Source organism: Emydura macquarii, unplaced genomic scaffold, assembly GCF_026122565.2.
Source record: "Emydura macquarii macquarii isolate MOO-44397 ecotype Brisbane River unplaced genomic scaffold, CSIRO-AGI_Emac_v2 contig_968, whole genome shotgun sequence".
Classification (NCBI taxonomy): Eukaryota; Metazoa; Chordata; order Testudines; family Chelidae; genus Emydura; species Emydura macquarii.
This window is the reverse complement of record NW_027131105.1, coordinates 15,808,554-15,831,924: the sequence shown is the minus strand read 5'-3', so window position 1 is coordinate 15,831,924 and position 23,371 is coordinate 15,808,554. Positions and strand designations below refer to the sequence as shown.

The following is a 23,371-nucleotide window of genomic DNA, read 5'->3' as shown; positions in this document are numbered from 1 at the left end:
TTTTAGTTTGTATCTATCTCAAGTCTTTACAAATTGTTCTGTCTCATCTCTTATCTTTCCAGGTTTCCATAGCTGGAGCCAGATCCTCAGCTGGTATAAATCAGTGTAGCTCCAATGAAGCTATGCTAGCTTACACTAGATGAGGACAGGACGCCTGATACATGGAGAGTATGAATTCCACCATCCCAGCCAAAGGGAAAGTGCTACAGTGGGTGGTGAATTATAACAGAGGGCTTTTATTTATAACAGAAAAAGTGCATGTATTTAGTTCAAAGATAAAACTAAGGAAAGTTGATGGTTCAAAAATGAAAAGCAGGCATTGCCCTGTTAGAAGTTCTGACGGCTCTTGACAGGTTATAAAGCAAAACTGAACAAATAAATAGATGACACTTCCAGATGAGTTACACAAGTGTCTCACAAACACTCCATTCAGTCTATATTTACTTAGCATTTCAACTCGGGTGTGTCCATTGTCTGGCTTCCGAAATACTATGGCCAAACTCCCAACTGTGTGTCTAACATAACTACCAAAATCTGAATTTGAGTGTCACATGCTGAAAGGCAGCTGTTGATGACCAGGTTTTATTTATCAAATAACATAATAGATTTGATGATAAACTTTATGATTAAAGAGACATAAGTAAGTTCTTAAAAACTGAGCTTTTTGTACTTCTCAATGTTTGACAATAAAATGCCTTTCCCTGCTGATTTTTGCTCTTTTCCTCTTGGCAAACTCCATTTTTCCCTCTATTCACCTCCGTTTCTAACTAAACACAAACCAACATGACAATGGATTGATTACCTCCTTTTTGTCAAAGGCATCAATTCAGGGATGTTAGGGACTGTGAACAGACAGTTCTGGCACAGAACTGGCTAGTTTATTTGGGTTCTCCCCTTTACAGCAGCAAAATATTTACACTACAGAATATTGCAAGGTTGTATCCTGGAGGTTGCTGTTGTTGGTCACTGCAGTATCACAAATGTTCATTTGGGTTTTTATTGGCAGCTGCTGTCATAAGATTTTTGTCAGGATGTTGCTGGCAGAGAGGGAACCAAAGAATGAAAACAGTCATAAAGCAGATAAATCTCTGTCTGCTCTCAGCACAGCTGTCTCCAGCTGTATCTTAATTAGATACAGATGTAAACTATAATATCAGTTGCAACAGTGTGGTCCCAACCAACACGAATATAGCAGGCATGTAGTACTCCATGTAAGAGACTCACAGGGTATATCTACACTGCAGTTAAGAACCCATGGTTGGCCAGCACCAGCTGACTGGGGCTCGCAGGGCTTGAACTAAGGTGCATTTAATTGTGGTGTAGACGTTCTGGCTTAGGCTGCAGCCCAAGCTCTGGGACCCTCCCACCTCATAGGGTCCTAAAGCCCGGGCTCCAGCCCAGGTGTCTACGCTGCACAGGTCCTGTGAGTCTGAGTTAGCTGGCACGGGCCAGCTGTGGGTTAGCAATCAGAGATAACTAACCTTTCATTTCTGTTTAAAACTACTATGCAAAACACAGTTAGCAGCAGATTCAACCTTTCCATGAAAAACAGGCAAATTTAAACACAAATCAAAGCCTTTGGAATCTGGAATATATTCCCAACCAAATTAGAACGATTTTTTAAAGCGGGCCAAATTTTGGGCCCAAACCACTCAACAATGTCTCTTAAAGCAAGGAAACTGCAGACACTACCGCCTGTGTGTGCGTGTGGTCACCATCTGTGTGGCTGATTGAGATAGTGACGCTGACAAAGATGTGATTCATCCCAAATATTACAATTGGAAGGTTCCCAGATCTGTCTAGAAGAGTAAAAAGGGAAGGGAAGGGACAGTTTTCTTGATGGTTTGTGTGTGCATAGGTGCACATTTTAATTTTCAAGCTGTCTGCTGGAGCAAAAAGCCCATTTTCCTGGAGACTTTGGCCGGATGATCCTACATACTTGCCTTTTTTTTTTTTTTTTTTTTTGGATGAGCAAAGGGTGAGTACAAAAGATGGTGTCAGTTCAGAAGTATCCTTTAAGCCTCCAAATAAGCCACAGGAAAAAGCCAAGGATGCAGCAGCTTTTCTAACCATTGGTTGGGAAATGATTAGGCTTCACAAGGCTTCTGAGTCAAAGCTCCTATACAAGCCTGTATCCAAACCGTTTAATCCTGTGTTGTCACCCTCGATAACAAGCAGGAGTGTGCTGTGCTCTGTGGCTCTTTTCATATCCTTTTCTTTTTTTAATTTAAGCAGTGTTAACACAAGGCTCTGCACATGACCTGGCTCTCATTCATCCTCAGCTGCTAGGAATGGCCAAAGCAAAGAGTTCAGAGATGGGCAATCTCTCCAGATGGAGAGGAATGGCAGAATCACATTTACGTGTTACATCTCATCTGGGATTTTTTTTTTTCTCAAGCAAATGTCTTTTCAGTCTTGTAAACGGAGAAGTCAGTGAAGGGGGTTCTGGATAGCACTGGTGCAGCCAATTGTTATAAAACCCTCTTTTCTTTTTCCCTAGTGGCGATTAGGAGAGAATGTTGCTGATTATTATGACTAATGCCTGAAGATTCCTTCTGGGCCTGAGCAGAGCCCTGCTAACTTTTTGGGAGCTGGAGGAGGCTGTCATAGCTTAACCTAGACTTTGTTCTGGATGGAAACGCACTCTTAAGGCATGTTTTCTCAAAGAGCTTAACACAGCATTTCATTTCAGCTTTTTCATCATCTTTCATTTCCCAGCTCAGTCTCTACTGCAGATACAGGGTGAGTTTTGGTTCCCTGGCGAGGTTCTGCTCTCTTCCTCACCAATGTGAAGCTGAGGACCACGTTCCTCACACCAAAGACATCCATGCAATCAGCCATGACCAATTCATTATGGCTCTCTTCATCATTTTCCAGGATCATTTATTTATTTAATGTGGTTTCTCTGGTACTATTGGCGTGGTTTTCTCAGCCAAAAGGAGTGGATGTGTAGGAGATGTTATGTCCAGTTCCTCTGAAACCTATTCGCCCAGACTTGGTAGTTCTTCCGTTCATGGTCATCAGCTGGTTGAGATGTGACAGAAATGCACCTGCATGGGTTAAAGTTCACTATGGGATAAATCTTCAGCCCTGTGCCAAGCTTGAGTAAATGAACTTGCCGAAGGGCGGATCCTGTGGTGATCAAGGGGATGAATCTTTCCCCCACCAAACCCAAGTTTGCTCCACCGAATATAATGCTTCTCCTCCTCACAACTGTTACATCTGTGAATATGGGAGCTCTGTCTACATTAGTGCTTCTACAGGTGCTATCACTGGTGGAGCTAAAGCACAACAGCAGGAAATTTCCTGAAAATTACCTGTGCGGATGCAGCAGTACACACACACACTTTTACACACATTCTCTCTCTCTCTGTCTCACACACACACACACACACACACACTCGGAAATTTCTGGGGCTCAGCTCTCTCAGCTTCAAAAAGCTGTCCCATTTAGATAACCAATTGAATGTCTGGAGGAATTCTCCCCTTCACCTTTAAATAAGATTTTAAAAAGGCATAGACTAACACCCAGTGAAAATCTGTCTCTCTGAACAGGCTCTGAAGACTGAATGTTTCTCCCTGCTCCACACAAATACAACCAAAGTATACAAATCAGTCATGAAAGCTAGAGGAAAGTGCCTACCTGTTCCTTAAGCTGTGATCCAATTAAGCACTGTGTATGACTTTAAGTATGTGAGTGGTCCCACTGACTTCAGTCACATGTGCTTAAAATTATGCATGTGTTTAAGTGCTATGCTGAATCGGAGTCTTAATGCAGAAGTTGTATATGATGGGAATAGTTGCGCGGAGCCTTCCATGGCATTAACCATCTTGCTGGGAAAAGTGTTATTACTTATAATGCTGGCACAGACAGAGTAATTCTGTTGAACAAGATATATTTCTGTTTGTTAGACTGCATCCTTCTGAAATGTTTTCCTCTTCATTTTGCAGAGTACTGAGAAGGTGGTAGCTAGACCAGACAAAGGAACTGTACAGTAGACTGAACGTCCAATTTCACCCAGGCATCCTGTTCTAGGGTTTCCTCACAGGTGGGCCATATTTTTAAATAATGTTTTCTCTTCTCTGCTACTCTTTAATGTTCCTAAACTTCAATTATTATCTAATATTACACACAGTGCTGGTTACGACACTGTCACCTTGTTGTCAAATACAAGAGCTTGTTCATTGATTCTTTCAGGTGCCATAAGAACTCTAATCTACTGGAACAATCATTTATTCTCATTACAAATCTTTGCATAGTCCTCTCAGAGCAGAAATAAACTAGCAGAAAAATCCTTGGAAAGCTGGGCATCATAAAACACAATTGGGCACACAGCATGTTGGCTAGGAAGCCCTGCACCGTCTCCTGATCAATGAACTTTGATGCAAGGTTGAGAAATCAAAAAGAAAGAATTGGGAGGAGACAAAGCTGGCTCTAAGATCTAATAAAAGGCGAATATTAAGGATCAGAAACATAGGACATGTTGTATACAGGAAGTTCAAGGACTATTGCAAGCCAGCTAGTCCCAGCAAGAAGAGCTTGTGTAATCTGAGTGTCTAGAGAAACCTTGATCAGGGCTGTCAAAAGAGCAGGAGAACTTCAAAAGCAATGACTGACAATGGGAATGAACACAGGTGACAAAGGACACAGTTCTTCTGTGTTGATGGCTGTCTGGACAGGTGGGAGAGGGGAGAGCGATCTCGATTTCATAGGTGAGAGAACAAGGTTCATCCAGAGGCAGAGAAGGGGAAATATCCAAAGGGCAAAATGAAATGATGGATTGTTACAAACAGCACCCTGCCCAGTGAATACTAGTGGGATCAAAGATGTGAGATCTGAGGGATGCTCAGAGGCTCAAACGCTCTACACATTCCCTACGGCCAACATTATTCATGTTCATCTGTGGAGAGAATGCAAAATCAAACTGTGGCTCACAGAAGTTTGAACATAAACACACATGGACATACACGCACGTGGACACCCCTTTTGGGTGAGTTACGGGTAACCCTGACTAAATAAAACATGTGTCTCACTAGGATAGGAGCATTTTAAATGCAAACCCAACAAGAGTAAAACTTTCCCTAAAAATGAAATGGCTACAGAGAATTAATTTTTTTTAAATCAGACCATTCTACAATCCCACATAAAAATCAGAGTTTGGTGGCAGGGTCAGGAGAAAAGTTTCCTTGATCAGGAAACCAGAAAGAATAATGTATTTATGATATATTTCCATGGATACCTGTAGATATTTTTAAGGGGCTGGTTGGCTGAGCTCACTTCGTAATGTGTAGACCTAAATGGCTTTCATCACTCATTTGTCTGTACTGCATTATACTGGCGTCACTTACGTTTGCAGACCTCTGGGGAAGACATAGGTTTTCCCCTATCTCTGTAAAACCCTGGTTTGCACCTTTGACATCGATGTCCCTCCGTGTTGTGTTTGCAGTTGTCACATACTCCACCACTGTGTTTCCCAGATGCCAGCCAAACACTCAGGTTGAAGTGGCAGCTATCAGCATGGTTGTGACAGCGGCACTCTATTAGGAAGCAGGGAAATGCATTTCTCACTCACGTTTATAATGCACAGAGCATACAGTATCACTCAAGTGACAGTTTTATTGCAATGAACTTTGACATAAATAAATTTGGTCCTAACATTTTTCTTCTGCCTGCCCTCCTTGGATTACATTAAAAACAGAAATCTCAAAGCACCATGAGAATCCTAGTAAATCCCAAGAAAGACTGACAGGTGAAAAAACCAATTGTCATGAACTATCTAGCTTATCTAAGCATCTAAATTTAATTACAGATGGGCCTGGACCAAAACTCCAGATCTGAAAACTACCAAACTTTGGGAAAGTTCAAATCCAAATCTAGATCTAAACTTTGTGGTTTGGATCATATCTACTTTCCGTGTTATCCTGCTTGTTTCCACCTATAGGACTGAGCTCTTTGGGCCATAAAAGATATATCACTATTATGGTTAGTAGAAAATTTCCCGTGAAAACTGTTTTTGGACAGAAAATTGGGTTTTCAACTAAAAAATATTGTCAAGAAAGTGTCTGCTTTTGTAAAAAACTAAATGCTTGAAAATTGAAATATTTTGGCCCACACCCCAGAATTTTGATTCATATATGCTTGTGAAAGTTGTAGTTCAGTTGACTCATGGCCCCATTCTCTATGGTTGGGGTCCCCAGCTGGACTTCATCTCATATGATGCACCAGAGCCAGACAATTTCAGGATACACCACCTCCCCTCAACAAAAGGGGAGACCGTGAGGCCCCATGGAAGAGGCAGTGCATCCAGGGAGCCCATCTTGTGGAGAAGAAAGGGAACATGAGACACCTGAACTACAACTCACATGAGACACTGTGACAGCATTTTTTAATCAAAATATTTCAATTTTGGTTGAAATATTTTGGGTTTTGGCCAATATATTTCAGTTTTGGGCTGAAATATTTCAATTTTTGATTTTTCACCATATTGTCAACATTTTCTGCACAACCTCCCCTCTGTTCCAGCCAGCTCTAGCCACTCTTAATTTAGTTTTTGCAATGCAAATATAATGACAGAAAGATAAAGATTTTTCAGGATTGTTTCAATGTCCTGCAATTCTAGCTTGGTGCATGCAAGCGGATCCTGCTAAAATTAGTTTATGTGAACAAACCTGTAGCCATCATTAGTAAACTTAAAAGCCTACTTTATTTTCTTAGATAGATCAAATAAGATGCTGTCTGTTCTGCTCCAGTTAGAACCCCCAGCTCTGAAACGCTGTTGGCTTTTTTTTGCATCCAGTTTAGACTGTAAACTGTTTGGAGACAGCAATGCTATACTTTGTGTTTTGCAGAGCACTGTGCACACCTATAGTGCTATATAAGTAAAAAATAGAAATGGACAGATCTGATCCAGATTTGGACTTCTTCCAAGGTTCTGGTATGTTTGATCCAGGGTTTTGGTTGAGTCCACCTTATAGATATAGAGACAAGCCATTACATTCTGATTTCAAACCTCTCTAAATCTCTGAGTGCTCAGAACTGGGGTGTTTTTTTCAGACCACTATAGAAACAGTGACCTGTGAAATTTAGATCCTGCTTCAAGTTTGGATTCAGACTTTCCCCCACAAATGCCCAGGTTTGTTTGGATTGGGGAAGGGAGAAGGAGGGTTGGTTCAAACCCATCTCTAGTTATTAATAAATGCATAATGTGATAATCATATCTCATAATAAATATAGACTTGGAACCAACTCAAATCAAAACATTCCTGAAACCTTGTTCCCATGCACATGTCAAGGACAGAGATCACTGAACCAACCTTTTGCCCCATTAAACTTATCTCCTTAAGCTTTCTTAGCTTACTAAAACTATGCAGAGGCTCATGCTTGGGAATGGTGAAATGAACAAGGGAATGTTTCTCTTTGAAGAGCAGAGTTCTGTATTGCATGTTCTCTATTGCAATAGATCAGATAGACCAGCTACATTTAAAAAAATACATTGACTGAAAGGGTTTTCAAGCAGTTACCTAGCAATTCATTCCCCATCTGCTACAAGGGCACCATAAATCCAAACTGGGTGAATTGTCTATTATAGAGCCTTGCCTACTTGAATGGAGATTTATTGTCCTGAGATCCTGAATCATTACACTCCCCTCTATACATACACTTACTTCTGCATTCATTTGGTGCTCCAGTTTTCCCATCTCCTGGCTTCCAAGGCTGGTCATTGTATAATGGTGCACACCTCTCACAGTGGTTCCCTGCTGTGTTGTGTCTGCACACACACTTCCCATGGACCTGTCAGGGGAAGGAGAATACATTCAAGCAACTGAAAGAATTAACAAGACAGAGCACAGCACAGCCTCCAAGTGAGGAGGATTTCTCCTGCACAGTTCCTTCTCACAGCTCCCCAGCACTCTCAAGAAGCCTCCACAGTCTAGAATTTCTACACATGCAGCTTTATCACTTCATGAAATCTCTAATAAAGTGGGTTCTTTCTCTGCCCTCCTGTAATTTTGGGGTCAGATTCTGTATGGGTGATGGGGTGTGCCAGGCATCTGATGCACCCTGCTGGAATAATAATAGCGGTTATATAAAGCTTTTCACCATAGCTCTCAATGTGCTTTACAAAGGAGGTCAGTCAGTATTATTATTCTCATTTTACCCCTGGGGAAACTGAGGTACAGAGAGGTTTGGTGATTTACCCCCTGACCAGCATCAGAACCAAGAACAGAACCCAAGTTTCCTGAGTCCCACTTCAGTGCTCTAGCCACTAGATCCTACTGCTCAAGGCCCAGCAGGCAAGGTAAAAAAAGGTGGATGCTTCCTCCCAGAGACCAGTCCTGAGTGAAGCTGGGACAGGGGAGGATCTCCCTGTCTTAATCCAAAAGCACAGTCAGTGCTTATTTTGACTGAGCCAGTGAATGACTGAAGGCCCCACTGTCTTGGCACACTCTGCCCACCTTTTGGGTGAAGAGAGCAGTGAGTTTAGACCTCCAAGAGCTCCTAGAAAGGCCACCCAGGATCAGTTGCTGATGGAGCCAACAAGAATTGGCCCTTCAACAGCTAGCAGGGCTGGGAGCAGGCAGAAGCCAATCAGAGCCCAGCAAGCAAGGTAAAAAGGGCTGGCTGCTTCCTCCAAGGGAGGAAGGTTCTCCACTGTCTTAATCCAAATGCCAGCCAGAGCAGGGGCTTAACTTTGAGTGCATCTTTTAGTGGAGCCAGGAAAATATTGTTTTGTTTTACAGTGTTGAATTTAAAGCCCAGGTAACCATCCTGAGTTGGCTATCAATTTTGTACTGTAAAATTAATGGGAGCTTGCTTTGCAAATTGCTCTGCTAATTCAAGCAAACCTGTGACAGATGGCAACAAAGCTCTCATTCTGGGTGCCCAATTGGCAAGGTCATTACTAGGCTAGCATGTGAATAGCAGAGCCATATGTTCATTTAGGGAGGCTTGAGAGGAAGAGAAGAGCTTCCCTCAGAATAAGAGGTGCTAATGTAAGTGTTACAAATAACCTCACAGTACAGTATCAGATTGTGGTTAATGCATAGAAGGAAGGCTTTGACCTCCATTATTTAACAGGACAATAGTACAGTGGAATACCAGATAAGAAGCCAAAGAAGACAAGAGGCCTCCCTGTCCCCATTACTGGTTGTTGTTTAATGCACAACGTCTGAACGCATCCAAGAACTGTTAATACCAAAGCGCATACTGTACAGGACTGTACAAATCTAGTTTCTTGAGACGTTTTGTGGCACAAGATGATTTTTTAAATAAAGAGATCCAAATTCTCTGCTTGCTTGCTTGCAGGTCTTACAAAGGAAGGAAGATAATTACTTTCAGAAGAATGAATCTCCTTCGGAAGTGCCTGATATTTGGCTTAAGAGGCAGGAGACCAGAAAATGTAAGTTCACAAATGACAGTTCTGTTTTCCCACCTGTCGGGCTAGTGGCTATTGATCAGTGACGTGTACATCATGAGAGATGGTCTTAACAGCAGAGCAAGCAATGCCAGGAAGTCAAGAATTTAAGACTCACCTCCCTTCTCACACACTGGTGACTAAGGTGTGTAGCCCCTTGCTCACAGCTCTGGCCTATTGCATGTTATACAAAAAGTAGAGACTGAGATTTTGTTTTTGACTGGAGGGTGAATCGAATCTTATCCTTTAATCTCACTGCTGATCTGAGTTATGATTTTCCATAGCCTTTCCTGAAAGTCAGACTTTATATTCAAACTGTTAGACTCCTTCATCCCCACCCTCATCATTGTAGGTAATTTGAGATTATGAGAAGAATGTTAAAAATAATAGTTACCTTAGCATTCTCTCATATCCCAACCCCAGCTTCCTGCAGCAATTTGCTCTCTACTCCTCCGGTTTCTAATCCTCTCAGACCAGATATTTCATGTAGCTAGAAGAGGGGACAGGCTGCAGCTGATGCCATTGCTCCTCTACAGCCAGCTGGCAGATTGACTGCTGCACAGAGCGGTTGGCTGCCTCCTCACGGAAGACTGAACACAGACTTCAGGGTAGGCATTTCTATCTCAGAACCCAGCACCAGTACACCTCAGGGGGATGTGATACAGAGCACATTATGTGGTGTCTCTCCAGACCAGGATGCAAGCAGGTCAACCATGTAAAACCCCTAAATCTGATTACAGAAGTGTCTATTATGATAATTTAGTTTGACCTCCTGCAAGATAAAAGGCCAAAACATTACATTCCGTGATTCCTGCACTGAGCCCAATGGCTTACAGTTGAATCACATCATGTCTATTAAAAAGACACCACAGTTCTGACTGAAAGACCCCAAGTGATCACTAAAGACTCCTTCATACTTTGACTGCCCAATATCAAGTATCACCCATACATATCATCATGAGCAGTTGAGAGAGAGAGAAAGAGAGAGAGAGATTGATCCAATAGGTATTTTCCTTCTTTAATTTCTCTGATTCTTTAATTCCTAAACCCTAACCATACATATCTGATGTTAACAGACATAAAATGATTAATAAAGAGAATCCAAACCACATTTGAAAAAAGAGGATGCTAAGTGGCTGGAACCATTCTGTAAAGCAGAATATGCATAGTATTTCCATTCAATTGCACATCATTCCTTACTCCTTTGATTTTCCCTCAGTCTGGTTGGACTCTTTTATCATTTAAGTTGTTGTTGTTGTTGTTGTTGTTTTTGCTGCTACTTCTTGGCTGCTGTCAGTGTATTTCATTATTTTGCTACTGAATGAAGCTTAAGTTTGGAAGACTTCCAGAACTGAGCAACTGTTGCTGATTCGGGAAAAATGTTTGTCTTTGGGCTGTGTATTCACTTTGTAGTGTTGCCAGAACAGTTTCAGACATAGCAGTTTGCAACAATGTCAGCAGCAAGTCACTTACAGGCCTTTAGGATGGGGACCCTTGATGGGTAGTTTGTAGTGGTTCTCATGCGAAACCGTGAAACACTCATCTGCCCGTGTCTGCCTCAGATTTCATTGTCCTTGTGACCTCCCCAAATTGAGAGGTCCATGTATGCTCTCTGCTCCCCCAAAGGAGTATTTGGCTATATCAGATGCCTGTGATTTCTGATAAAATCATCAATATTTGACCTTTAGAGGAAAATTCATGACCTTCAATCATTTTGTGTGGCCACATGAAAAGACTATTTCAACTTTTTTAAACGTACCAAGCCTTATGGGACCAGATGGCAGAACGGATGAGTCATGGATTGTGGCACCTGCCTCATTTAGGTCACCAGTTCAAATCCTGACCAGGTTAGAAGTGACTGAAAGCTATTAAACTCTCATGTGTTGGTCTATGTGAAATGAGTTGGTGGGTCTAAGTTCATGTGTCTGTATCACCTCTCTCATAACTCTTGCCCTCGTAGGCATTCTCAGAGGAGACTGAATGTCCATCTCATCCCTAGGAATGTCTGTAAATCAGGATTGAGGGATCTTGCAGGGGAAGGTGTGCACAGGAAGTTGTCACATGGCATCTGCTCTGTGGATACACAGAGGGCTTCAGTCTCCAAAACTGCTAATGAATCAGCTTTCCCCATATTCACTGAAAGAAAAAGTCAGTAACCTGGCTTGTATGAGTTAGGTGCCTTTTCATGCTGGTCTGACCAAGTCACTTTCTGAATAGTAAACAAAGGTATAATGTAGGGATGCTGTGAGTGCCCTCACAAAGAGACAAAATTCATACATCCCAATAATGAGATGTCATAGAGTGAGCTGGGCCTTTGAGGATTTCAAGTCCCCAGTGTGGCCTCTGTCTAGTACCCAATCTTCTGTGACTAAGAGTCAGGCCTGCTGGAGGGTATCTAAGAGCTGCCTCTGGCTCAGACCAGAAAGAGAAGGATGTGCTCTCTCTTGCCTAATGCATCAAGCATCGGCTTCTTATCAGCACCTTCAAGCTCATGCATGACTCCACCCTAGCCTGCAATCTCAATCTGGTTTCTTATCATTTTCTGTCTCAATGCAGGCTTCATTTTTCTGAGTCTTTGGGCAGGGCTGCCCTCTTCTGTCTTGTACAACGGTGAGGATATTGTCAGTGACTATCAAATAGTATAGAAATAATAGCTGCTATGTTGACACAAAGCCTGAGGGACATAAGAAGTTATAATTACAGTGCTTTTGAGATGCAGCAGGTCACTAGGTTCCAATGATTGCCCCATTGGATGGAGACTGGGTGTTTCAAGTGAGGCAGAGGAAGGAGGCTCAGTATATTTATGGGTTAATGCATTAACCTGAACTTTTACCACAGTTCAAATGGTGAAAATGAGTTTGGTGCTCACATCCTAGGTTCTTTTGGTCCACATCACAAAAGCACCAAACACTTTGGCCTGAGTGGCCAGCTCTGTTGGGGAGAGACCCAGGACTGGATTTTAGGAGAGAAGTGTCTTTTTGTAAGTCATAACTAAAGTACATTAGCAGAGATCTGTGGATTCCCAGCACAAACATAACTGGTTAGCACCAGGGAGCACTGCCATAGCTGTGTAATGGAGATGCTTGAACACCGCCTGTTCACACCAGTGGGTCAGATTCTCCTATCACTTACATTGGTGTGTAAATTTGATGTAACTCCATTGACTGTAATGGAATTACTTGGGATTTACAGTGATCAGTCCGTTGTTTGTGGCTATAAATTCCTTCCTTTCTCTCATTTTAGAGTACTCTGTTTATATTAACTATTGAGAGAGATAAAAATTAAAGTACATTCTGGGTGATATTGTTATTTTTAGTTGGAATATGAGTCTCATGTAGCAGAGGGCAGGGAGCTCAGCAGCTGGTATGCTTATATCAGTACTGTGGATAGTCACCTGTACAAAAAAACTGCCATGACCCTGAGATTTGCTAGAGTATCAGTGGCTGAATCAAGTCTAATTCAGAGAAGCTGAACAGCTTGTACTGACTGGAAACCAAATAAATACCCTCTGAAATTTGCTGTACTTGAATTTTTGGAGAGATTTTGGTCTCATATAGTCTTTGATAGTTTTAAACAGATTGATTTATTTCTTTTTTTCCTCCCTAATCTTTAAAATGAAAAACAATCCCCTGAAGGAAATATAAGGACCATTAAACCATTTTACCAGCCCTAAGTGTATTTACAAGTGCTTCTAATCAAAGATCTCCACTGGCAGGCTTAGTGTGGTTCTTTCACAGAAGATGAAAGTAGCACAAAGCAGCAATTAAGTGATTAAAATAACAAAACAAAACAAAACAAAAAAACCCACCAGTAATTAACCAGTTAAGCAATAAAATGAAACTACTTTTGAATGGCTTACCCTTCATACTCAACCATTACATTTAATACAAGACTGTGTTTAACTTTAATAGAGTCTCAGATAGGAAGTTAGTCCGTAACCCCATCACACAAAATAGTTTAAAGTAAAAGAAGTGGAGTAGAAATGTTGCTTCCTACAAAAAATGGTGTTGGGGGGAAGGAGGCTGCTCACTGGTTTGTGTGTGTGTGCGTGTATATAAGTAACAGAGAATGCTCTTTTAGGCCCTGATTCAGAAAAGCAGTTAAACACCCTTCCTGAATAGGTAAGCTTCCTGATTCAGAGCCTTAATCATTAGTAAAAGAGATTTCCAAGACATTAATAAGAGTAATTCAGCACTCCATGTGGTTCTTGGTCTAGGGATGTGGGAAAGTATATTTTACTAGACTACATGCTTACTGTATGATTACATGGTCACCAAGGACATTATCATGTCACTATAGTATGCTGTACACCACAGCCACTCAAAACTTCACATTGACAGCATGGACAGAATTCAGATCTTCCTGCTTCAAAAGCATAGATTCCTATTTGAGCTAATGGAGAATCTCCATTAGATGTTAGCAATACAGAGGCCATGACTCCAGGTTGAGTAGTTCTGATTCCAATCAGCAGAGGGCAGCGGACACACACAGATGCAGTACATTACAGTACCGTATATTTTCCAGGTACAGTGAGTAATATCAGTATGACAAATTAGTCTTCTTTGTAAGAAGAAATGGGGCCAACAGCCAAATTTTATTCAGAACTCAACAATATAGTGGGTGTGTCCCAAAAATTAGGCCTGTGTGAATCAATTTGGATAAAAGAACTGACCTGACCCTTTACCCAAAATGCAAACCCAAATATTGTTGATTATAAAAAGTTTGGTTAATTACTTTATTCTGACTCTTTACTACTTTACATTACTTTGCATTTGTAAGTGCCCATGCAATTCTGGCTTGAAGTTAGTGTCAAAGTACCATTGGGCATGCTTTTCTTATGGTATTCTAGTCCATTTGGGAGTAGTAAATAGCAGAAATCCTCTGAGGGAGCCTGCTCTTTTGAGACTTTGAGTTCAGTTTTGGAGACCACTAAGAAACTCAGAGACTTCAGAAATACTTTGAAAAAGAACTCAAACTACTGGGTCCTTATCCGAACTGAAATGAACCTCTGAATAGGTGCCCTTTTAGTGCTGCTCGATGTACTAGCAAGGAATAGTCCATAAGAAATTCATACTAGAACAAATGCACTTTCCAGACTGTGACGGTTTCAGTCCCAAAGTTGGAGGGAATTTGAATCTGGAGTTTAGGTTTTGCCCATAATAAAGATGAGACTGTTTGCAACATTCTGGCCTGAATCTCAAACTCCAGAGTTTAGAGATGCTGAGTTTTGCTTTGGACCCTGTTTCTAGTTCCAGGCAACAACAGAGATTTAGCTTAACATAGGAATGTCCCTCACAGACTACACGAGATAACAACAACAAAAACGAGCCAAGTCCAGAACCTTTACTCAGATTTTTCTCCCTTAGGCAAAATGACCATTGACTTTAGTGGGAGTTTTGCCTGAGAAAGAAATTCTGGATTTGGCCTTTTAGATGGGTCTCAACACTCATCTCTAGCCTTAGTCTAGATAATTTTGTGGAACTTGACTGTCACTCATGGTACGTCTACAGTCTACACTGCAGTTAAACTCCCACAGCTCGTCTGTATCAGCTGACTTGGGTTCACGGGGCTCGGACAACTGGGATGTTTAATTGTGGTGTAGACATTCGGACATGGACCCAGAAAGCCCAAGTTCAGCTGACACAGGCCAGCCATGGGTGTTTAACGGCAGTGTAGACATACCCTCAAAGCCATAGGTTTGAAGCCCTTTCTCATCTGTGGCTCATAGGGCCGTAATGAATGCAGCCCTCTGCTCCACCACAGCTGCTGCTAAGCAAATCCCAGTGAATTTATCTGCTATGCTAGCCTCTCTCTCAGACAATATCTGAAACTTAGCCATCTTTCTTCATCAATGCTCCAGCAGGGAGTCCTGAAAAACCTCATGTCTAATAGGGCTAGCAAAGATGTCAGTGACACAACATTCTTTACGTGTGGTCCATGAAACGTAAACAAACTACTTATCGTTACATAGTCTGTGTTATCCCTTTCCGTTCTTTCAAAGAGTTAGTGCCAGATGCTGGCACTATTAACTCAGTCGTTATTTAGGCAAAACAGTAGGGAGATTTGGCCCTAGAACTTATTCTGAGTTGGCCTCCAATACATTGTGAATATCATTTTAACATTTCTGAGGCTAGTCACCTAATTGAGGCTAATTTTTCCCCAGCAAAATCTGTTCTTTGGATTGCCAACTTCAATAGAGAGCAGGTCCCAGCAGCGCTGAGTCTTGGAAGTCACATAGATTTGCACAACTTGGATCAATCAGAGACTGTAGAAACGTAGTTGGAGGATTATCAGTGGAACAGCACAAGGTATTTTGCCAGGAGATAATATTTACAAGGGGAATGACAATCAAGTCTCCAAGCTAAGTGCTGTATAAAAACAAGTTTTACTTTATATAACCCTTGTTTTAAACCCCCTACCCCAAACAAGAAACTGCAGATAGGGCCAGATCCTGCTCCCATTTAAATCAATGGGAAAATTCCCATTGGCTTCAATTGTGTGGATTGAGCCCAGAAAAAGTACATTTCCTCCCTATAAACAAGATGATAAAGAAGAGAAACTGGTGTCTGAGGCAATTCATGTGAATTTTCTGGCAATGAAATTAGGGCACCAAAACCAACCAAAACAGCCCCAACAGTTGTCAACAGTCAGTGATTCTGCACTGGGCTTATAAATCATTTTCTGGATACACAGTGACCTTCCTTTGTCACATATTTATTATTGTTTCATTTGCACTAAAAAAAGAATTGTGAAATATTTGGCAAATGGACTGGAAACTTGTCTAGATGCCATTCGCTGTCTGTGCTCTCTGTCTGCGCTATAAGCTCCTTTGTATGTTCTAGATGTACACTAGGAAAAATGTTGGACTTAGCTATCATGTGTTAGCTAACTGCAACCTAAACGTGATCCTAATCAAGACAGCATCCACAGCAAGACCCCTCAAAACATCACAACAGATATCCTTGCACCTCCACCAGAAACAGTACTTGTGTGTGTGTGTGTGTGTGTGTGTGTGTGTGTGTGTGTGTGTGTGACGGGACTATTTTTCACTATGTCCAGCAATGAAAAAAGACCAAAGACACACAGAGGTGCCAAGTCAGGGCACTCATTCCTTTCTAAACTAATGCCAATTCCCTGCACTTACAACAAAATTCTCCTCTGTATGGCATCACTGAACTTCTTCTTCTTCACTAGCAGCCATGAAAGATCCACTCATGTAGAACCAAATGTTGTAGCCCGTGTGGATCTGAGAGGAGAATTCTGCTCTTTGAGTGTAAACCTAAGGATACTACCAGATGATGCATAAATCATGTTTCATACCTTTGCAGTGTCGGCCAGATGACTTGGGGGTAAGAGAGGAGAAAGGGAAATCAAAAAAGGGGTCATTGCTGCCATAAGAAGACCCCAAATTTGGGATGTTTGCCCAGAGATTCCTTGGCCATCACTTTTTCTCCTTTTTATTATTTCTTCATTGAAATGGAAGGATGCTCAAAAGAGCTGGATCCAGGCTCTTCACCTAGTCATGCGTCCTGCCCATTTGACAAAGCATGGAATTTATAGGAACTTTGTACATTCTACAGAAATATGAGTGTAATTATAGAGATTATGCGAAATTTAACCTAGGAAATATCAGCTGCTACCAGACAAAAATACCAATGAAATAATCTGTAAAAAGCAAAACCCAGCATTGAGAAGAATCGTTTATTTATCATGCTTATAAGCTTTGCATTTCCTAAAATACTATATATTAAATAACCTAAAGGCTTAAAAAGGTTTAACAATCCTAAATCTCAAGATGCCCATTTATTTGTTTCTTTATTAATATATTTTATAAAACATCTTCTGCCACATGATGGGCACTGCCTTTATGGGAATTGAAATAGGGATCTTGAAATCCTTCCTCAGTTCTTATTGAGTCCTTACTCAGGCAAACCACTCACTGTTGTCTCAGTGTAAGTAATAGGATACATACTTGTTGTCTCCTGGGGTATGAGTCACTCATAAAATTTATTTAATCAAAATTATTTCACCTTCTGCCCCGTGAAGTCATCTGATGTCTCAAAACCCCTGAGACCAATAGAAAAAATAAAAAAGAGACATCCAGTCATAGTTTACAATGACTGTGCCAATAACATGCATAATATTGTGTTTTCCCTTTTGATGGGCAGTGTTTATTCTTCTACCAGCTGCATTCATTTAATGTGTCTATTCTGTTCTATTCTATTCTATTCTATTTCACCACTTGTATATTTAACAGTTTGCAGTAGAGAGAATGTGTTCTTTAAACAGAGTTTTTTCTACACAGTTTTGTCTTAAGTAGGTCCACGTTTGCAGAGGGGTGGATAGCATCACCCAATGCTAGGATATTTAAGATGCTAGATTTATACCATGGCTGGTAGTGATCCAGAAGAAATCTTTTAAATATTGTGAAATTCATATGATCTTTATTAATTGTACTATATTTAACTCTAAAAGCAGAAAACTTAAAAGAAGCCTAAGAATATCCATTCCAGAAGGAAAAAAAATAAAATGTCACATCCATCATATGTCTATATGGACATGAAATTACTTGTGGTTTTGATTCAGTTGTTAGGGTTATATAACCCCTTCCACACTAATAACTGGTTTAGGTTTTATTGATGTGGATTATCAGTAGAACCCTATTTTAAACTGTTTTGGGGAAGGTGGACAGGCTTTTATGGAGAAGCCCCTGTTTGACTCAGGAAGCACCAACAAATACAAATCGAAGTAAACTAGTGAATTTCAAGAACTCACCATAGTCTCTGTGCTCCTTGTCCCATTAGCAAGCTGGCATTCTTCTGCATGTCCATTACAGAAGCAGCTTCCCCGGACAATCAGGTCATAGACAGCATAGTGGGCAAATCTCTGGGGTTTCTCCACCAATCCCAAGCCTTGGCAGGGACACTCCTGCCTTTTTAATAAAAGGAGGCGCAGGTTGGTGAGTTTCAGGAGGTCTTGGGCCTCAGCACCATATGGGTCTTCGATCTTGTTAGTTGGAGTTAAGGCACGAAAGATCACCTAGGAAGCAAACAGAAAACACATGCATGAGGAGAAGCAGCACCCCTGTATATGTTCAGTTCAGACAAACAGGATGCTCAGGAAAGAATAATAGTTGCCATCTGGGAGACTCTTCACAGCCTTCGTCACTGATGACGAGTATGTGGTAATGGACTGTGACAACTCAGAGGAACACTGGTGTTGTAAATACAATACTGTCCACTTTGCCACAGCCCCTTCCCTCTGAGCATCTCAAAGCATTTTCAGAAAATAACTTCAGCCTCCCAATACCCCTGTGAGGTAGATATTCTCACCATTCTAGAGTAGCAAAAACTGATGCACAGAGGGGTGAGGTGATCTGCTCAACATCACAAAATAGATCTGTGACAAAGCTGAAAATAGAATCCAGAGTCATGATTCAGTCCCCTAAACTAAAGACCAGAACACAGCCTGTCATACCACTGTTAAGCATTAGGATAATCAGATCATTTTAAAGGGCGAGCCAAATTATTAATTAGGGGATAGATAGAGAAATAGATCATCTGTAGTGTCAAATGGCTAAAATCCAAGACTAAAGGCAATGCCCGCTGGATGTCAGAGGCAGGGTTAGTGTTTGTTTGGAGTGTCCATGTTGCTGAGAATGGCTATTCATGTTACAGATTACAGAATCCCAAAGGAGTAATAGTTCTTTTCTTGGTATCGAGGCTCTGAGTTTGTGTTTAACAAAGGCTGCAGAAATATGTCTAATTTTAGCTTGATGCCACTTTGACTCTTCTTCTCTTCAGCTCTTTTTTTTTTATTGTGAGGGTGGGTGGTGGAGATAGAGGGGTGACAGTGAACTAGAGAGCTGGTTGCATTAGTTCCTAGGCTTAGGTTTCCTTTATACATGTGCTAATTCTGATCGCAGACCTATTTTCTCCTCTGGCTGAGCTTTGCCTTCATAGCAGAGGTACTTGCCCTCAGGGTTCTTTGGTCCTGCTTTATGAGCAGTGACAGACTCTGTCTGACTAACTCTATTAGTGGAATGAAAGCTTTGTTTCCATGGGGATTCCCTCTCCCTCTCTCTCTCTCTCTCTCTCTGGATTTTCTTTCTTAGTGGACAAGTTTAAATACTTGCTTGTGTAAAATATTTCTTCCGTTTCTTTTTGTTTTCAGGGGCCAGAAAAGAACTGGTGGTTTGTGCTTAATTGATGGCTCTCTTGTGTGTTGATGGCACATGGGAGATAAATCCTCTTAAAATAACAGAGTCAGCTGCCTGATTCAGTAGGGACCTACACCTGACAGAGTTATGCCGCGGTGTCAGCAGCACCTTTTATGCCTTTCCACAGCATTTTCTATTTTATAACTTTGCTCTTTTTATTCTCTTCCTCTATTCAGTCAAGTCAAAGTTGCAAATGGCTCTGTCCAGACCAGAGATGTCCACATTCCCTTGTTCAGTGGAGCTGTGGGCAGATTGCCCAGCCTGTGCAACCCAGGTGCCTACATTCCCCTGAGCAATGGAGCCATGAGAAAATAGCCTCATCCTTTCCACCCAGATGTCCACATTCCCCTGATCAATGGAACCATAAGTAAATGACCCATCCTGTTTAGTCCACGGGGCCAACATTCCCTTTATCAATGGACCCATAGCTCAATTACAAAATCTATTTAGAACAGGATCCTACATTCCCTTATCAATGGAGTTGTGGGCAAATGACCCAGTCTGATTGAGCCAAAGATTAACATTTTTTTAGACTTGACACATCTATAGAGCCTTCCAACCTGAAGGGTCTCAAAGCAACTTATAAATACTAACATATCGAGCCCTGAAACAACCCCCTGAGGTTCTCTCAAACTGGCATAAGAGAGCTGAGGCACAAAAAGGTTGATCCAGTCTGCTTAATGTGTGTTCCCGTAGTTCCTGTACAAGCTCCATTCTTCATATTTACCATCAAGCCACTAGGAGACCACAAACTTGAGAAAAAAAAATATTTTAGTGGCGTCTTGCACTGTGACATGTCAGCTGAGGAATGCTGACTGAATAGGTTTAAGAGCTGGGAGATCTGAATTCTACTCCCGGCTCTGTCCACCGAGCTCTTGTACAACCATGGGCAAACCATTGAATCTGGTACCTCAGATTCCCTATCTGTAAAATGGGGGATTATAATACTGACCTACATTACAGGTAGATTGTGAGGTTTAATTCATTAATGTTTGTGCAAAGGTTTGGGATCTTCACTAGAAAAGTGCTATATAAGGTTCAAAGCAGTATTTTTACTGTTATTACATATCTTGGATCATATCTAAATCTGAGGTAAATAGAAGTCCATTGGCACGTGCTAGCAATACATTTGGCCCTGTGAAGTGTAATATTAGAAATCTTTTATATATTAGTGGAAACCACATTTTTCAGGTAGTGATTAGTGATTTGGGTACCCAATTAATTGCCCACCCTTTCCACATCTTAATAGGTATTCTATGTAGCGATGAGTTCTTTAGGCTGAAAGACCAGCTTCAGGGTGCTGCCTGCTATCATGAAGATGTTTTGTGTTTCCTTTCTTAACCTGCCAGCTTGGAAAGTGCTTGGGCTCCTTGTGGATTTAGTGTTTTGCAAATGTTTTCATTTCAGGCCTTGTAGCTCTCAGGGGAGTTGCTTTGACATTTCCAAACCTCCTTCGAGCACCTACCCATCAACAGAGATGTTAATAGCTCTGGAAGTCCCATAGGACTTGTGGCATCCTTTTCTGGAACAGCAATATTCTGTTCCATTTCAGACACTAGAGTTTGCTTACATGATTAATTCATGATGTACTTCTGCTTTTTAGAAGAAGCTCAATGATGAGATGAGAGTTGTTTATCCCAGTCTCTCCTAAAGAAAGATTTTTACAATGTTAAAGACCTAATTCTAGTGACATAACACAAGTGAACTCATTTATATGTTCTTCCTGGGCTCAGCAATGACTGACTCCTTGCTAGCCTTCACTCTTACAAGAATGACAGAAATTGAAGGCCTGTCCATAGTAGGGAAATTTGCATTAGGGTAGCTAACGTAGGCAACTTGCACTGATGCAAAGTGGAGTCTGAACTGGTGTGACTTGCACTACTTTGACTTACTCCAGAGTAAGCAAGTCTTGTTTTGCACTGGTACACTGTGTCATTAAGGGTTTTCACAGGTGTCTGGAGTAAGTCACATCAATGCATGCCCCATTTCACTGTGGTGCAGCACACTTACATTAACATTTGAATCAGTTTAGCTATACCAGTGCAAATTTCTCTAGTGTACACAGAACCTGAGCTTCAAATTCTTCGATCCATTACACTTCCTGGAGGAACCCTGGTCCTTAAAACACCGAAGATAAAATCTGCTAGACACAAATGATTGTGCAGTGCAATTACTGTTTCTCTGTTGCTTATTTTTATTATTATTTTTGTGACCCTGCTTACATTTTATTATTATTTTATCATTAGTTGATCAATTGTTTTTTATATATGTTACAGGGAAGTCCAGTAGGCATAATTTAAAATACTTGTATTTATCAGGTGGGATCTGACATCCATCTGTTATATGCCCACAGGAATAATTTATTAATAAATACAACAGTCTACTAAAAATGTTTTTGGGGAAAAAAGAGATGGTAAAATTGTATGTGTTTATTTTCATCCCACTGGACGATATGAAGCCTTAGTTAGAAGCTAAATATTTCCAATGATTGATATATTGCTTCTATGCGGTATATAGATTTTTTTGTTGACTTAGGAAGATGCTAAAATAATTTCAATTAATTACTGCTTTTATATTGTATGAGGAACTACAAAAAAGACAAAATGTTCTTGTGGCTAAAGCACAGTCTGAGGAGATCTGGGTTTTAGTCAAAGCCCTGCCTTCCACAGACATCCTGTATGGCCTCAGGCAAGTCACTTAGAGCCTGCTGCTGTTTAAATCCTTAGGAACTTTGCCAGTGACATCAATGAGAGCAGGAACAGGCCCTCAATCACTGCATGCCTCAATTTATCCATTGGTAAAATGGGGATAATAAGAATACTTAGCTCCCTTAAAGGAGAGTGAGGCTATTAATTCATTAATGTATGTAAAGTGCTTTGGAAGATGATATACAATGGAAAAATATTAATTTTAACTATTATAATTATTTTTAAAAGGTAGCCATCTAAATAATTTCTGTGCTGGTGATCTGAAGGATCACTAGATTAGAAGTGGATCCAAGGCTTAATAAACTTATAATGTCTTGGGCCACGGAAAGAGACAGTCTACACTTAAAGCTCTCAATAAATTATCTGGTGTTCTGAGATCTGATTTTATCGTTAGTTTATAGGGCAGAGTTGCACTTTCTGAATTGTACGAGGCAGATTCTTGGCATACACATAGATCTTTGACTTTCACATTTTGTTTATCTTACAGAAAAATTGGTTTGTTTTTAGCTTTCCCCGGGTCAATTGCAAGTTTGGCATTATTATAATGTTTCTGGAAAAAAGGTCAGGAGAATGTAATAAACAAGTCATTGTGTTGTTCCTATTATTCAGACACTAACTCTTGATTGGGATGATCCAAAGATGGCTTCCCAGTATGTGACATTTGTCATAAGATTATTCTATTCTATTTCAATCCTTATAGGCTGCCCATCACTGTGGTATCTGAGCCTTTCAGCTACCACACTCTCTGCCCTAAAGTTTTGAGTACCCAATATTACTGTGTAGCTTTAGTGAGAGTTGAATGTGTAAATCTAAAGGAGAGTATTCTTCTCAATGCTCCTTACGGATCTTACCCTGACGCATGCTGAGCAACTTGCATGGAATGCTCTCATTTTCCACTGAATTTGAGGGCTCTCAGCATCTCCCTAGTGGCTCCCAACACCTTATAGCAATAGGTCCTAAATCCTGAGTTACCCTTATAACCAGAAACTGACACAGGAGCTGACAGCTTAGTAAGGACTCCCTTGCTT

At 40.9% G+C, this 23,371-nt stretch overlaps 1 protein-coding gene across 1 annotated transcript in view; it reads right to left on the bottom strand.

Moving 5' to 3' along the window:
- LOC137150392 (netrin-4-like) overlaps positions 1-23,371 on the bottom strand; it is a 58,885-nt gene that overhangs the window by 15,295 nt on the left and 20,219 nt on the right. The window contains exons 4-6 of the mRNA XM_067544322.1: positions 18,192-18,455; positions 7,666-7,792; positions 5,350-5,538 (exon numbers count right to left, since the gene is read on the bottom strand). Coding sequence (XP_067400423.1) covers positions 5,350-5,538; positions 7,666-7,792; positions 18,192-18,455 — 580 coding nt within the window. The remainder of the gene's footprint in view (positions 1-5,349; positions 5,539-7,665; positions 7,793-18,191; positions 18,456-23,371) is intronic.